Source organism: Scyliorhinus torazame, chromosome 21 (assembly GCF_047496885.1).
Source record: "Scyliorhinus torazame isolate Kashiwa2021f chromosome 21, sScyTor2.1, whole genome shotgun sequence".
NCBI classification, from domain to species: domain Eukaryota; kingdom Metazoa; phylum Chordata; class Chondrichthyes; order Carcharhiniformes; family Scyliorhinidae; genus Scyliorhinus; species Scyliorhinus torazame.
Genome location: NC_092727.1, coordinates 112526389 through 112544002, shown reverse-complemented (window position 1 = coordinate 112544002; position 17614 = coordinate 112526389). Strand labels below are relative to the sequence as shown.

General features: G+C 46.1%; 1 protein-coding gene across 1 annotated transcript in view; it reads left to right on the top strand.

The window, feature by feature from the left end:
• The first annotated feature begins 3314 nt into the window (after window positions 1–3314).
• rnd2 (Rho family GTPase 2) overlaps window positions 3315–17614 on the top strand; it is a 79583-nt gene continuing 65283 nt past the window's right edge. The window contains exons 1-2 of the mRNA XM_072487274.1: window positions 3315–3584; window positions 4109–4196. Of these exons, the coding sequence (XP_072343375.1) occupies window positions 3444–3584; window positions 4109–4196 (229 nt within the window). The 5' untranslated portion in view covers window positions 3315–3443. The remainder of the gene's footprint in view (window positions 3585–4108; window positions 4197–17614) is intronic.

The following is a 17614-nucleotide window of genomic DNA, read 5'->3' as shown; positions in this document are numbered from 1 at the left end:
ATAATACCACATTCACCCCCTGTTAAAAAAGAGTCCGGCGGGGGGTGGTGGCCTGAAACTACAAAACATGGCAACGTGGTATAATTAGTTATGGAGGTACCGTAATACCTCCGTACAGTGTTTAGTAACTATTTACAATTCTGATAGCTATGTACATTTGATGGTTTATATTTACAGTTTACAATTAAAATGAAGCAATCAGTCGATCGGGGGCCCTGGTCGTCCTCTGTGATCGTCGGAGCTTCGGTGGTGACTCCGGTGAAGGCTCAGGTGTCTGTGACTCTGGGAGTGTGGCTTTGATCTCCATGGCAGCTTCGGCAACCCTCCGCGGCCGACCCCGAGACTTCCCCCATTCCCCCACAGGCCTGCGCTGCAGGGGCGACCTGGCAACTCCCGCTGCTACATTTGCGGCCAGGCAAAGCACCCCCGCCAGCGCTGCCCAGCCCGTGCATCCACCTGCAAGGGATGCGGCAAAAAGGGCCAGTTCGTGGGGGTATGCCAGGCCCGGGCGGTTGCCACGGTCTCCGGCGGTGAATTCGGACCGCAACCACTAACTTCTCCACGGCCTCCGTGTGGCCAGCAGTCGCCGCCATCTTCATATTCCAGGGCCACGTGCGGACCCCAGGCGCGGCCATTTTGTTCCGCGGACACCACGTTGGAGGGATGGGCACTGCCATTTTGTCCACCCCCAGCCATGTGCGACCAATGGGAGACGCCATCTTGGATGAACCCCAAGGACCCCAGCTCGGCTGACCACGCACTGCCCGAAGAGAACTCACAACTGCTGAGACTAGCCTCGGTGACTCTGGATCAGTCTCGGCCTCGAACACTCTCAACTGCTACGACGACTGTATTCATCAACGGGCACGAGACGTCCTGCCTAATCGACTCTGGGAGCACGGAGAGCTGACACGGTAAGGCGCTGTTCTCTCCTCATCCACCCCATTAATCAAAAAATCTCCCTGGCCTCCGGTTCACACTCAGTGGAGGTAAAGGGGTTTTGTGTAGCAAACCTCACAGTCCAGGGAAGGGAGTTCAAAAATTTCCGTCTCTACGTCCTTCCCCACCTCTGGTCTGCACAAGTGGACCGCCTCCGAGCCCTCCACGAGGACCTCTGTCGGGTCACTCGCCTTTTCCATTTTGTCAAGACCCGCAACCTGCCCTACTCCATCGAGGGGGTCAGGACAGCCACCAGGGACTGCCAAATCTGCGCGGAGTGCAAACCGCACTTCTACCGACCAGAGAAAACGTACCTGATAAAGGCTTCCCGTCCCTTTGAATGCCTCAGCATGGACTTTAAAGGCCCCCTCCACTCCACCGACTGCAACACGTACTTCCTGAACGTGATGGACGAGTACTCCCGGTTCCCATTCGCCATCCCCTGCCCCGACATGACCGCAACCACCGTCATCAAGGCCCTCTATAGCATCTTTGCACTGCTGGGTTCCCCGCTTACATACACAGTGATAGGGGGCCCTCCTTTATGAGCGACAAACTGCGTCAATTTCTGCTCAGCAAGGGCATTGCCTCGAGCAGGACGACCAGTTACAACCCCCGGGGTAACGGACAGGTAGAGAGGGAGAACGGGACAGTCTGGAAGACCGTCCTGCTGGCCATACGGTCCAGGAACTTCCCAGTCTCCCGCTGGCACGAAGTCCTCCCGGGTGCCCTCCACTCCATCCGGTCACTGCTTTGTACAACCACCAATCAGACACCTCATGAACGTCTCCTTGTCTTCCCCAGGAAGTCCTCCTCTGGGACCTCGCTCCTGACCTGGCTGGCAGCTACCGGACCCATCCTGCTCCGAAAACACGTACGGGCACACAAGTCGGACCCATTGGTCGAGAGGGTCCATCTGCCCCATGCTAACCCCTAGTACGCCTACCCCGACAGCCGACAAGATACGGTCTCCCTACAGGACCTGGCGCACGCCGGAACCCCACGCACATTCCAGCCGCCAGTCCCACCCTCCCCTCCACCGCAGCACCTTACAGGAGGATTGGTCCTTCCGCCGGCACCGTCTAGGCCCCCCCACCCACCGACGCCCCCCCACAGGCGCTCCCTTCCCACATCTACCATTTTCCCCACCAGTGCCGTCTCGGGGTGCCGAAGCTGCCATGGAGATCGACGCCACGCTCCCGGAGTCGCAGACGCCCGAGCCTCCACCGGAGTCACCACCGAAGCTCCGATGATCACAGAGGACGACCAGGGCCCCCGATCGACTGATTGCTTCATTTTAATTGTAATCTGTAAATATAAACCATCAAATGTACACAGCTTTCAGAATTGTAAATAGTTACTAAACACTGTACGGATGTATTACGGTACCTCCATATCTAATTATACCATGTTGCTATGTTTTGTAGTTTCAGGCCACCACCCCCACTGGACTCTTTTTTAACAGGGGGTGAATGTGGTATTATAGGTATTATGGTACCTGACAGGCTAAAGCACCATTGATGGAAACTGTATGCTTTCCATTGGTAGAATGTATGATAGCTCCGCCCTGATAGGCAGGGTATAAGAACCCGTGCCCGAACAGGCACCCGAGTGTGGCGACTGGGGGATTTTCACAGTAACTTCATTGTTGTGTTAATGTAAGCCTACTTGTGACAATAATAAAGATTATTATTATTATAGCTGCACCATATGAACTGCAGTGGTTCAAGATGGTGGTTCCCCACCGCCTTCTCACGGCCAATTGCGGAATGGGCATTACATGCTGGCCTTGCCACCCGTGCCTACATAGACAACATTTTTTTTTAAATGATTGGGATTGGGCAATGAGTGCTGAGGAGAAATCCCACATTTCCCCACACTGTGGCACTGCATGATGGTGTTGAACCACTTGGCAGTTTCTATCCTTAACACATCCTTTGTACGTGCACACACAGTAGAATTGTCAAATGATGTCATCTATTTTTACTTCCCATATTTTGGTGCATGTTTTAAATGCTCGTCTTCTTCAAAGCTAATATTTCAGATCCCACCAAAAAGAAAAGACTGCCAGTTTGTCCCATTCCATTCTTACAAACTCCAGCCCATCTTTTTTTTAAAAAGCTTTACAAAAAATGTCACGGTCTCTCTTGGCACCTAAAGCAATTCTCTTCCAGATGAGTACTTCACAGGGTGTCGTTCACACACTTTTGTGTTAAGTTGGAGCGCAACTTGGCTTGATTTGGCTTTGACTTCACCCACTCGTTTTAATTGAATTATTTTCCAACTGGTGGCCCCGCCCAGGGTTTTGCATATCTCCGGGAACACAGCACTGATTGGCGACTCTCTCCTGAATGAGGGAAGCTCCCGGCTCCTCGACAAACAGCCCTGAGAAAGCAAAAGGCAGTCCGGGCTGGAGGAGGCAAGACTGAGCGCAGCGGAGGGGAGCTGTTCTCTCGCACTTCGGGGATTTACTGGTTAGAAAGCGGCAGCGTTTAGCACAGTAGATGAAAAAAGGGACCAGCCACCAGGACCAGGGTCAAACCATGGAGAACCAAACCGCTCGTTGCAAGATTGTCGTGGTTGGGGATTCGCAGTGTGGGAAAACTACTTTATTGCACGTATTTGCCAAGGACTGCTATCCCGAGGTGAATGTTTAAAAAATAATAATTTTTCCACCTAAAATTTGAACAGACCACCTGGTGTGTTGAGCAATTCACATTTTTGCTAAGATCCCGCATTGCCCTAGAAATAAACACAAAGATAAGAGTGGTTTGTATGAAGTTTTGTTTCGGGTCTGTAATTGATTAACCGCGAAACGACACATCTTATTCCAAACATAATCGATCCTCCTACTCAGAACGATATTCACTTTGAAAGAATTTCTTAAAGAAAAACCAATCGGGCTTGGGGCTTGTGTGGAAGCTGGTACCGATTTTAGATTGGAATATTTCCTTCTGCGCTTTTCCCCCAAACCATCTCCCAGTTTAAGAACACTTCTGTAGCAAGTTTTAAAACATAATACACCAGCACATTGTTGAATGAACTGTATTCAATCAATTTGCCACTGGTGCCTAATTGTTAAATGTAACCCCCCCCCCCCTTTTTAAATGCATGTATATTTAATACAAGCGTTCTTTATTGTATCACGTTGCGTATTTTTTAATTCTAGAGTTATGTTCCCACCGTCTTTGAGAATTACACGGCGAGTTTCGAAATTGAGAAGCAAAGAATCGAATTGAATATGTGGGATACTTCAGGTGAGTTGTGCTGTTTGGACCCCCCTTTTTTTGGGGGGGCGGGGCGGTTTGCTGCTGCTGTGTTTGTGAATGACGGGTCCCCTGGTTTAGTCGCTGAGACCCTCCTCCCCCCTCCAAACTGTGCGGCAATGCGCAAATCCGATACAACACCTGGAGCTAGCCACTTTTGTGATGTTGAGACAATCCTAAGTGCTCAGGTCCAGAGTGAAATTTGCTTTGTGACCTCCTTGTTTCTGATAATAAGGAGAATCACATCCTGCTTTGGGAGGGAGGGGGCTTTTGCAATGGGAACATGTCCACCTCCCCCCCCCCCTTTTTAATCAATTCGACTGTAATTTGCGGTGGTCAGACTGCTGGGCAGATTGAGATGGGGATTGTCACCGCAGATAAACGCCGAGCAGCAGGCGAGCCGCGAAATTTGCCAAGAAAGGTCGTACTTAATTCATTTACAAACACGCAGAAAATAAACTTTTTGGAAGGTGGCGACGTTGCTTCAGTTGCACAGACAGGAGCCCAGGCGCGGTCTGTATGGAGCTGGTTGGGTCTATTCAGTTTCCACAGCCCAGCTGATATGGAAGGAAATGTGTCTGAACCGAGTCTTGTATCGGGAGGGGAGGGGAGGGGGCGATTACTTGATCCTACATCCCGAAATAAACTAATTTTAAGGACATCCCTTATGAGAAACCTGTCCAACTACTTTTATGTTTGTGAGAAACATGTCCATTGTCATTTATAAAAGTCTCTCCCCACATCTCTCTCGGACAACGAGTCTGTCAAATGATTTTAATGACAAAACTTGTAGAAAAAAAGCGACCGATCTTTAAGTTGTGGGGCACTGCACAGATTTCTGATGTTGTAACAGCAGTCACTGGTGCAGTCTGCTACCTCCCGGCCCTTTTCTGATACTGGTCACATGTAGGCGTTGAAGTGTCTGCGAGGAGCTCTTGAACACTTTCCTGTCTGCCTCTTCCCCATGAGAGTGGGGAGCAGAGTGACTGAGATGCGCCCTCTCTCTCTATGGGAAATAGACATCCTGGTTCTCCTTTTTGAAAGTTTATCTTGCCTGCAACTTTGGTGACAAGATTTCAGAATGGTACCTAAAACGAAAAAGTGCCTCCTTGGATTATGACTTACACTAGCAAGTTTACAGCCCAAAGTTGCCCTGCAAAGCTCATGGTGAGAACTTACTAGAAGTTTGATTAAATCTGATAAGCAGACGTTGATTTGGACTGTGCCAACATTTTAACGCTGAATCTTGTATCTCTTTCTATTGTTATATCAGTCATATGCTATTAATTACTTTCACTTATATAATGCCTTTAACATAATAAAATATCCAAAGATGCTTCACAGAAGTTTTATCAAACAAAATTCGATACTGAGCCATTTAAGGAGATAGTTTGATAGGCGGCTCAAAGCTTGGTCAGTGATTGTTTATAAAAACATCTGGAAGGAGCAGAGGGAGAGTTAGTTAGAGAGCTGGTGAGGTTTAAGAAGGTATTCCAGAGCTACGGATCTAAGCAGTTGAAAGCACGGCCACAAATGATTGAGCGAATAAAATCCGGGATTTGCAAGTGGCTAAACATTGGAGAAGTGCAGAGATCTTCGGAAGCACGGCCCAGAAGCCTATGAAAATGAGGACAAGAATTTTAAAATTGAGTTCCTGCAGGACTGGGAGCCCTGGTGAGGGAGGGGGGAGATGGTGGTCAGAGTAAAAAGAGGTCATTGGCGAATAGGACTTGAGTTATGATATGACAGGACAGCGCAGTGGTTAGCACTGCCTCACCATGCTGAGGACTCGGGTTCAATCCTGGCTCTGCGTCACACTCTGTGTGGAGCTTTTGCATTCCCCCTGTGTCTGTGGGTCTCATCCCCCTCGACACAAAAAGATGTGCAGGGTAGGTGAATTGGCCATGCTAAATTGCCTCTTAATTGGAAAAATAGAATTGGGTACTCTAAATTTATTTTTTTTAAAGGGCGGCACAGTGTCACAGTGGTTAGCACAGCTGCCACTGAGCTCCAGGGACCCGGGTTCAATTCCGGCCTCGGGTGACTGTGTGACGTTTGCACTTTCTCCCGTGTCTGCGCGGGTTTCCTCTGGTTGCTCTTGTTTCCTCGCACTGTCCAAAGATGTGCAGGTTAGGTGGATTGGCCATGCTAAATTGGCCCTCAGTGTCCAAAAGATTAGGTAGGGTTATTGGGTTATGGGCATAGGGTGGAGGCATGGGCTTAAGTAGGGTGCTCTTTCCAAGGGTCAGTGCAGACCTGATGGGCCAAATGGCCTCCTACTGCACTGTAAATTCTATGATTCTATGAGCAGCATAGTTATAGATGGCCTGCAGTCTATTTGGGTGGAAATGGGAAGCTTGGCCAGGAGAACCTTCGAATATTGAAGCCTCGAGGTGACAAATGGTAAGGCATGGCTGAGGGTTTCGGTGGCTAATCAGCTGAGGCAGGCACAGATTCAGGAGACGTTATAGAGATCAATGTTTGTTTTTTGTTTTGCATCCTATAAATTGGTGCAGTGCAAGAGTTTTGTTGGTAGTATTTATCTATTAAACCACAGTGCTGTTGTTTTAATGTATTTGTGCTTTGATAATAACATGGGGTATTCAGGCTGATTGGCAACTCTTTCAAGGGCCAATTTGGACCACAACACTAACTTTATGTCCCTTTACTCCCTGCTGTGATAGACAGGGAGTTTTGATTTGATTATAAAGTGTTTACTTTAGGTGTTGATTCCACGTTGAACTAAATCACGTTATCTTCAGGTGAATAAATGGAGGTGATCTGATGGATTGGGATACATTCACATGGCTAACATTAAATGGGCCACATTGTTCAACTTTGGGCTTTCTTTAGGTGTAGTGCTAAAATGCAAGAGGTGGAAACTGCATATTTATCCTTTATAATGCTGCTATTCACTTGCCCCTCAAGCCCTCTGTGAAGGATATGTAAATGAGCTGGGTTTTGTCAGTCACTATCACACAATGGTATGAAAATGGGAGGAAGCTACAGTGGGGTGAAAACCTACAGCTGCAAATTTCCATTCTGGAGTACAATAGGTAGCACAGTGGGTAGTACTGTTGCTTCACTGTGTCAGGGACTGGGTTCGAATCCCAGCTTGGTTCTCCCCATGTCTGCGTGGGTTTCTTCTGGGTGCTCCGTTCCCCCCCCCCCCCCCCCCCCCCCCCCCCCCACAAGTCCCGAAAAACTTGCCTGTTAGGGGCATTGAACATTCTGAATTCTCCCTCTGTGTACCCGAACAGGCGCCAGAGTGTTGCGACTAGGGGTTTTTCACAGTAACTTTATTGCCGTATTAATGTAAACCTACTCGTGACAATAATAAAGATTATTATTAAATGAAAGAAGGTGGCACTGGCAGAAAAGTTGGGTGTGCGTTTGTTCCTAAACACAATCCTCCCCCTGTGAATTCTGAACTTTGGTGTCATCTATCCGAGATTTATTAATTTAACTTGTCTCTTCTCCTGATGCTTTCTACCTTGAGGATGCCTCGCATTGTGGACATTGACCCTTCACTGTGGATTCTCAATAAATGATTCCAAAAGGCCATTCTTTCTAAATTTAAGGGTGGGTGGGGAGGGGGGTGCAGGGGAAACCATTGCATTATGTCTGGTGGCAGAGTCAGTCTATCAGCTGATTCCTACAATGAAAACATCATTCCTTACAGATTACAGTAGTTCCTTTTAAAATTATAATTGCATTTCATGTTTACATTTAAGGGCTATTTTTATTCGGTGTGAGTTAGTGAATGTACTTCTCCTCCAGTGGCTGCTATTTCGAGAGTCTCCTTGTAAAAAGGAACGTGCAATCAGTGCTGTTGAACAGGAATTGGGACCCAGCGGAGGTCTCTTCCAGTCTCTCTGCTGTCCCTTTCACGGCTCTTTCCCATGTGGAGTATTGTCTGAAGCTACAATGAGCCTTTCCAAAGCCAAATTCCTGAATCAATAGCCTAAAGAGAGCTTGAAACCATTACTTTTGCCATGAGGATCATCTTTCATGTTTAAAGAGCCCAATATGTGTTACACTGAATGGGAAGATTGCACTTCCCGTTCTGCTTCTCTGTCTCTGAGGATTTTATTTTCAGGAGCTATGAACTGCAAGGATTTGTATTGATTTACTTGGATTCGGTGACCATAAAATCTATTCGACCTTAAGAGGGGAAATACTATGTTACCCAATCATGTCTAATAGGGCAAGTTAGGGCAGTTGTAATTGATTTATAACGCAAGGTTCCAATTAAATGTAATAGATTTATAAAGGGACTTTACATGCTTTTATTTTCAATAGTAGCCTTCAGTTAAACCAATTACAGCTAGATGTTGTACCTCTTTCTGCCACAGTCAATTTTTGGAATCACTTATCAGCAACATATAGGTTTCTGAGCTTTCCTTTTTAAAAAAAAAGTTAAATAATTGAAATAATAATCCGATTAAAGTTTCAAGGGAAATAATCAAAAATCCAGTAATTCTAGCTCTTCACTTCAAGATAGGACATAGTTTTGTTTCTGAAAGTCTTTAATAAACTGAAATAAAAGCAGAAATGGACAGCTGGACATTGAAAGGAGAAAAGTGGGTTAGTTCTGGCTGAGAATCTCCGACCTATATCCTGAACTGTCATTTTACCTTTCAGCTGATGGAATTGTTGTGAATGTCTAGCATCTTTTATTTTTATTACACTTGTACTTTCCGGTGGGTTTCGACAAAAGCACTCGATAACCTTTGGCTTTGTACTCAATACAATGAATACTGTGCAATAAAAGCAAAATACTGTGGATGCTGAAACAAAAATGGAAAATGCTGGAAAATCCCAGCACGTCTGGCAGCATCTGCAGAGAGAGACAATAGAGTTAACATTTCGAGTCCATATATGATTCCTTAATTTGCTATTATATGCTTGACCACATACAATTCCAGAATGATTTAAAATAAATTATGGGTTATGAATTGCAAGGGCTTTTATTTTATTTTAAAAATATAAATTTAGAGTACCTAATTCATTTTTTTTTCCAATTAAGGGGCAATTTTGTGTGACCAGTCCACTTAACCTGCACATCTTTGGGTTGTGGGGGTGAAACCCACGCAGACACTGGGAGACTGTGCAAACTCCACACAGATAGTGACCTAGGGCCAGGATCGCTTCGGTGTTCTGAGTGCTGTAGGCAGCAGTGCTAACCACTGTGCACCCATGCCGCCCCCTTGTCTTTTACTTTAAATGGATTTCCGCATAACCGCATAACTATTTCTTGAATCTTTATGCATTGTGCTGAATCAAGTCCAACTTTACATTTCAGGAGTACATTTAATTTTAAAAAAGACTGAGCTGAGCAGCACGGTGGCACAGTGGTTAGCACTGCTGCCTCACGGCACCAAGGACCCGGGTTTGATTCCCCTCCTCCCCCAGGGTCACTGTCCGTGTGGAGTCTGCATATTCTCCCTGTGTCTGCATGGGTCTCACCCCCACAGCCCAAAAAGCTGTGCAGGGATTGGCCACGCTAAAATCGCGCCTTAATTGGGGAAAAAAGAATTGGGTACTCTAAATTTAAGAAAAAGCTGAGCAAAACATGTAAAGCCAAAATTGTGGCACTGTAAGTTTGAAGTTCTACAAGGGGATTTAGAAGAGAATGGATTGAGTTGTGCCTTTTTATAAAACGTGCAAATAATTGAACTTCCTCTGTTTTTCCCCTCTCTGTAAATGAGCAGAATATCTTGGAACAGGCCCTTGTCCCCTCACAGATGTCTGTAGTGTGGGAACCTGTGGTTCCTGATAACAAATTCCCTCCCCCCTTCAGCAAGAGTGCGTGAGGAATGTTGATGAGATTTGGTACATGAATAGACTAGGGCTTTATCCTGACCCCTTGCTGGTTCCCAGAGATATAGGCACCCAGTGTGGATAGAAAAGTCATTGACCAAAGATGCTATTAAACATGATTTTAATTTTGGTTGCATTTCTCCTAACTTGTATTGTAATTTTAATCAAACAATTGTTTTATTTCTAAAAAACCAAAATCATATTGTAGCTTATTTGAAATTATCAGTGTTAAATTTTTTTTCAAATAAATTCAATGTACCCAATTCATTTTTTCCATTGAGGGGCAATTTTAGTGTGGCCAATCTGCCTACCCTGCACGTCTTTTGGGTTGTGGGGACGAAACCCACGCAGACACGGGGAGAATGTGCAAACTCCACACGGACAGTGACCCAGAGCCGGGATCGAACCTGGGACCTCGGCGCAGTGAGGCAGCAGTGCTACTCACTGTGCCACCGTGCTGCCCACATCAGTGTTAAACTTGAAAAGGTTTTGCGAAAGGAACATACATCTTGAGCTGCAGTAACTTATCTAGGCACTGGATGAGCTTTCGTTTTACTAATCCCTGTTTATCGTAATCAATAGTTTAAAAAATTAAATTTCTAATGTGAAGTTAGAATAAGTTTTCATTTAAAACTGAAATTATGTCTTGGTTTGTACAAAGACCTGATCTTGGTCATATGCCCATTAAGTTTGCAACATTAAATCTGTTTGGTTGTAAGAGAGGAAAACAGGACCCGAGAATCATGTTTGATTCTGGGTCTGTGCAGTTAGCTGGTGTTAGCCAGAATCGAATCAGGAGCATTGCAGCTGGCCTCGGGACTCTTTCTCCGAATCACAATGCAATAACCTTACTGGAAGGTGTGTGGATGTTAGGCAGGCTTGAGGACATTTGCATTCTCAGCTTGTGCATGAATAATATAATTCAACAAAATACCAGAGATTTGCCAGAGCTCTTGGAATCAAATTTCAGTGTATTCATTGTTTAAAGGAAAGGAGAAAGTGGAGGAAGCAGATGATCCTGCAGAGTATCAAACACAATTATTTCAGTATTTAGACTTTTTAACACAACAACATTTTACATAAGCATTTCTTCTACATGTGTTGTTGGGCAGAATCTTGCTGAGGCCTTGGGAATGGGTGGGGGAGGTCTCCCCTGCCGGCTGGAGACCCAGCGAGAGAAGGTCCACCGGATCACAAGCGAGCCAGGCAGTGGCAAGAGGCAGCTGCGGCCTTCCCCTGGAATCAAGATCCCGGATGTCGATGTCTGTCCTACCGATAGCTATCAGCCAATCAGAAGCTGACCGTTCTTGTGCTCAGCCGGGGCACTGGGAGGTGGTAGCTGTCACTGGAAGGACAGGCACTGGAATCCCAGGACCCAGAGTGACCTCGGCCATAGGTACGAAGTGTGGAGGCGGGTCTCACAGGATGGGGGTTGCTGGGAAGGGGGTGGATGTAGGGGGTCAGCATCATGGGCAGGCGGCGTTCCCAGCAGGCCCTGACCTTCCTGAAATTGACTGTCTGACTGGGGAACTTGACAAAATGCTTCTGATTGAGACCCCACTTCCAACCCAGAGGTGACAAGCTGCCCCCACAGTTTTGCATGTTGTGCATGGTGACAGGCCCATCCCCCACTGGGTTAATATCAGAAGTGGAAGGCATAGGGCAGCACGGTAGCATTGTGGATAGCACAATTGCTTCACAGCTCCAGGGTCCCAGGTTCGATTCCAGCTTGGGTCACTGTCTGTGCGGAGTCTGCACATCCTCCCCGTGTGTGCGTGGGTTTCCTCCGGGTGCTCCGGTTTCCTCCCACAGTCCAAAGATGTGCAGGTTAGGTGGATTGGCCATGATAAACTTCCCTTAGTGTCCAAAATTGCCCTTAGTGTTGAGTGGGGTTGTGGGGAGAGGGTGGAGGTGTTGACCTTGGGTAGGGTGCTCTTTCCAAGAGCCAGTGCAGACCCGATGGGCCGGATGGCCTCCTTCTGCAATGTAAATTCTATCTATGGGACTGTGGCGCTGAGGACCCGGGTTCGAATCCGGCCCTGAGTCATTGTCCGCGTGGAATTTGCACATTCTCCCCATGTCTGTGTGGGTTTCACCCCCACAACCCAAAGATGTGGATTGGCCATGCTAAATTGCCCTTTAATTGAAAAAATAATAATTGGGTATTCATGAGGCCCTTATGTGATTGTTAATTGGCCATTTAAGGGCCTCAGTAGATGGTGGGGTTGGAAGAGTGACCAAGAACCTGGCTGCCCAGAACCTTTTTCTGGTGCAGGAGGGAAGGTAGTGGAGTTCAAGCACGCCATTATTCCGTTTAATTACATGCCCATCCAACTGCCAAGTTCTCCACTAGCGAGAGCACAAGATGCTGTCCATTATTTCCATGTTCCAAGGGGCAGCAGGGTGGCACAGTGGTTAGCACTGCTGCCTCATGACGCCGAGGACCTGGGTTCGATCCTGGCCCCGGGTGACTGTCCGTGTGGAGTTTGCACATTCTTCCCGTGTCTGCTTGGGTCTCACCCCACAACCGGAAGATTTGCAGGGTAGGTGGATTGGCCACGCTCAATTTCCTCTTAATTAGAAACAAAAATAATTGGGTACTCTAAATTGGGGGGAAAAAATAATTAGGTACTCTAAATTGGGGGGAAAAAATAATTGGGTACTCTAAATTGAGGGAAAAAAATAATTTCAATGTTCCAGTCACCAAGTTATTATTTTTCTTTCCTATCTGGGTTTCACTGGACAATACAGTCCAGATGGCCTTCAGGTTTCCAAGTCTGCAAATGCTGCTTATCGGCCCTCCAGACATGATTACTTGTCCCCACTTTTCCCTGAGGGCCTGTGTCTTGGTTGTCTCAAGGCTGAAATTGAGAATTCGCTGGGGAAATTGTATCCGATGCCCTTCACTCTGTGCAAGCACATTACGCAGTTCCTTCCACCCATGGGATTATCACAGGCTGCTAATGTATCTCAACAATTTCTTAGAATACAAGGAAACGCTAAAACGTCTGTGAGGCCATAAAAATGGTAGTATTTATACTGATTTTTTATTTGCTGCTGTCTTCTTTTCACCCATCACAAGACTGACCTTGGTCCTGAAAAGTTGATTATAAACTGCACCGAGAGTCAATTGGGCATTAATCAGTTAGTTACACTAATAGTCAAGAGGATGATACTTGTGGGGATGGGGATGGGGGGGGGGGGGGGGGGGGGTGCAGGTGGAGGCAAGGGCAACCTGATGTGAAGGTGCTGCAATTGCTTCATTGAAGTATTTGTGTAAATGAGTTTCTCTGTTATCCCTAGAATACAGGGGGTTATTCAATTAATACCAAACAACTGTTCCATGGCCCAATCCTGCCAGGACAAAGTCTGTCACTTTCCCCCCCCCCCCTTTTCATAAACTAAGCTAACTCCCACATGATTCCAACACAAAACTGAATGTGAACAGCCTGCTCTCCTGGACTCCGGGCCAAAGCTGCTTGTCAGCTTGAGAACTTACAAAGGTCGCAACCCCTTGATCCCTCTGTGGCCTGCCTCCCTCTGAGGTCAGATGACAGGCCAAGACTCTGGCCTCTTGATTAGCAAAGCCTATTAATTGATCAATGGTCCAGAACGCAGATTAATAAAGTGGAACCGAATCTGAGAACAATAGCTGGATTAATACTGCACAGGAAGCCGTACAAGCTATTTTGCCCCACGCACAATCAATACTTCATTTACTGCACAAGGATTGTATTGTCTTCTAATAAATTATAAGGCCGATGGCAGAGCCTAATGACACTTGTGTCAAGTTAAACAGCAATGCTCCTCCAAACTCTGACCCAAACAGGAAATGTCATTCGGACAATACCACCTCTATTATGATTCTGGTTGGACCAATGGAGTTTCCGCTGGCCTCATTATTTTCAAATGGAGTTGGAAAGTCCTCTGGGCATTCCGTGTCGCTCACAAATCGCAGAGTGTTGAAGCTTGTCCCTGTCAGATTGAAAGCAACAGATCAAGAATCCCCGTAGTTCACTGTAGAAATGACTGCTGGCAATATTAGCGGATGAATGCTTAGCATATTTGCATAACATTCCTCTGTATCATATTTTAGTAAAGTATTAACTTGTACCAACAGATTGATGAATATTAACATGTGTGAAGTGTCTGGACACTAATGTGGCTCACATTCATTTCCAGCCTGATGTGTAACAATGTCATAATTGTATTTGGGGTGATGTTTATATTGCTAAAAATGCCATGCAGATAAAACCTTTAAAGATATTTACAGCGGCGATGCAATCCGGAGGTGGCTTATCCCAATATAAAAGGCTAACACGAGAGAGTTAGGTTTGCTACTCCTATTTTCTAACTATTTGTAATCATAGGTGTTGGCGGCGAGAAGGGAACCTTCAAAGTTTCCCCTTTCTTTGACACTGCAATCTGAAAAGAGGCCCAATTTAAAATAGAAATGGGAGAAAAGAAGGAAACAACACATGCTGGAAATTTGTAATAAGAACAGAAAACACTGTAAATGCTCAGCAGGTTCGTCAGCATCTGAAAATGAAAGAAAAATGATGGATTAATGCAATGGAATCTGATCTGCCTTTTCAGGTGCTGGTTCTTGGCTGACTGGCCTGTTTATTTATTTTTTAATATTTCCAATTAAGGGGCAATTTAGCATTACCAATCCATCTACCCTGCATATCTTTTGGGTTGTGGGGGTGAGACCCAGGCAGACATGGGGAGAATATGCAAACTCCACATGGACACGAGGTCGAGATTGAACCTGGGTCCCTGGCGCTGAGGGAGCAGTGGTAACCACTGCTCCACTGTCCCGCCCTTAGCTGTATGTTTCTAACACTTTCTGATTTGTTTTAATATTAAAAGCGCTCAATTCTGAAATGTCTAATTCTCTCTCACTGTTCCTCCACCCCAGGTTTTAATGTTACCTCATGTTCGAAAGGGGAGGAAGGGTATTCTCAGTGTGTTGTTGAAAGTACCGTTTTATTGATGTACAGAGTTTTTTGCAGACACATCTTGTGATCAAAAGAAACTTTGAGCATTTAAATTAAGTGCAAACTTCCTCCAACAAAATTGGATGTTTTGCTTTAGGATTTTGCACAAACCCTCATTCCTGGGAGTGTTAGACTGTTTTTATATTTTTTTTAAATGAGGGATTCTGTTCCCCTAATGGCAGGCAGCTCTTTCCACCTTGTGTTTGGATCAGCTGTAGTGAGAAATACACTAAGCAGCCTTATGCATCTGTCGCTGTGTAATGTGCTGCCTGGGAACTGGGGGTGTGAACTGCAGGTGGGCCGGAAGGCACAGCTGCAGCGAAGTGTGCTAAACTTGGCCCCACTCCTTGTGTTTGTCCTAGTGGGCTATCGAGCACTACTCCCCAGCAAGTTAATTGGAAGGGATTATATCACTAACCAAATCAAATGAAAGCCTAAAGTTCCCTTGAGTAAAACAAATAAAAAAATTAAAATTGTCTAATCCCTCTTGCTGTTTTAAAAAAAAAGACTTTCCATCAGAGCACATCAATTGCATTTTGGTTTAATTTGTAAAATATTATCCCCCATTCCAAAGTCAAGAGCTTTTCATCATTGATAATGTGTTGCAGAGAAGGTGAGGGGGGAATAAATATTAATATTCCCTGTGCATGTCTTGCTTATCTGAACCATTTTGCCATTGTTCTATAATCCCATTCAATGCACTTCAAACCCACAAATAACATTTTATGACTAAGCAAAATAAGAATACAAAGGTGGGGTGGTGGGGGTGGGGGGCGGGGGACGATATACCGTAACATTAGGTAGCTTTCCTTGAAGAATAACAGCAGGAACATCTACTTGGATGACTTAATGAACCTCACTGAAGTGATTGAAATGCTTTTGACTTCATCACTTTAGATCCCTCCATTACTGTCTTCACACTGTTACCTTCCAAGCAGTAGAAGAGACTGTACATATCACCACAATATTGAGTACATATGATTCCCCATGATTGTCAGTACATATTTAAATGTTGCCACATTCCCAGAGGACCATAGGCTGCTCTCCCCTATGAGAGAGAGGTGACTGGTGGTTATTTAACATGAGGGTCACCATACCACCGGTGAGGGGCAAGGTTGAGAATAAGGCCTGAATAACCTCAGCCGATATGGCAATTGAACCTGTGTTATTGGCGTCGCTGTGCATCATAAACCAGCCATCCAATCAACTGGGTTATCCAACCCTCTTCAGTAATATATTGCTATTTTTAAAAAAAAATCATTTATGGGACTTGTGCAGTGCAGGTTAGGATACATCCCTGGTTGCCCTTCAGAAGGTGGTGGTGAGTAGCCTTATTGAACCTCACCCACAGTGCCATTAATGAGGGAGTTTGGTGCAGCGACAGAGAAGGAACGGCGATATATTTCCAAGTCGGGGCGGTGAGTGACTTGCAGGGGAACCTTCAGGTGGTGGGGTTCCCAGACATCTGTTGCTTGTGTCCTTCTAGATGGTAGTGGTCATGGGTTTGGAAGGTGCCGCCTTGGCGAGTTCCTGCAGTGCGTCTTGTAGATGATGTACACGGCTGCCACGGTTCGTCGGTGGTGGAGGGATTGTGGAAGGGGTAGCAATCAAGCAGGCTGTTGTGTCCTGGATGGTGTCGAGCTTCTTGAGTGTTGTTGGAGCGGCACTCATCCAGGCAAGTGGAGAGTATTACATTACACTCCTGATTGCGCCTTGTAGATGGTGGACAGTTTTTTTTGGGGGGGGGGTTACTCGCCATAGGATTTCTAGCTTTTGACCTGCCCTGGTAGCCACAGTATTAATATCGCTAGTTCAGTTCCATTTCTGATCAATGGTAACCCCCAGGATGTTGATTGTGGGTGATTCGACGATGGTAATGCCATTGAATGTCAAGGGGTGATAGTTAGATCCTCTCTTGTAGGAGATGGTCATTGCCGGGCACTACTGTGGCACAAATGTAACTTTCCACTTGTCAGCCCAAACCTGTACATCGTCCGGGTCTTGCTACATTTGGACATGGACTGCTTCATTACCTGAGGAGTCGCGAATGGTGTCGAACATTGTGCAGTCATCTGCTAAAATTCCCACTTCTGACCTGAAGATGGAAGGCAGGTCATTGATGAAGTTGGGTCCAGGACACTACCCCAAGGAACTCCTGCAGTGATGTCCTGGAGCTGAGATGATTGACCTCCAATCACCACAACCATCTTCCTGTGTGCCAGTTATGACCAGCAGAGAGATTTCCCCTTGATTCCCATTGACTCCAGTTATGCTAGAGCTCCTTGATGCCATACTCTGTCAAACGTTGCCTTGATGTCAAGGGCAGTCACTCACCGCACCTCTGGCATTCAACTCTTTAGTCCATGTTTGAACCAAGGCTATAATGAGGTCATGAGCTGAGTGACCCTGGCGGAACCCAAACTGAGCAGGTTATTGCTGATAAGTGCCGCTTGATAGCACTGTTGGTGACCCATTCCACCACTTTGCTGATGAAGGAGAGTAGACCGGGTGGTAACTGGCTGGGTTGGATTTGTCCTGTTTCGTGTGTACAGGACACACTCGGGCAATTTCCCATATTGCTGGGTA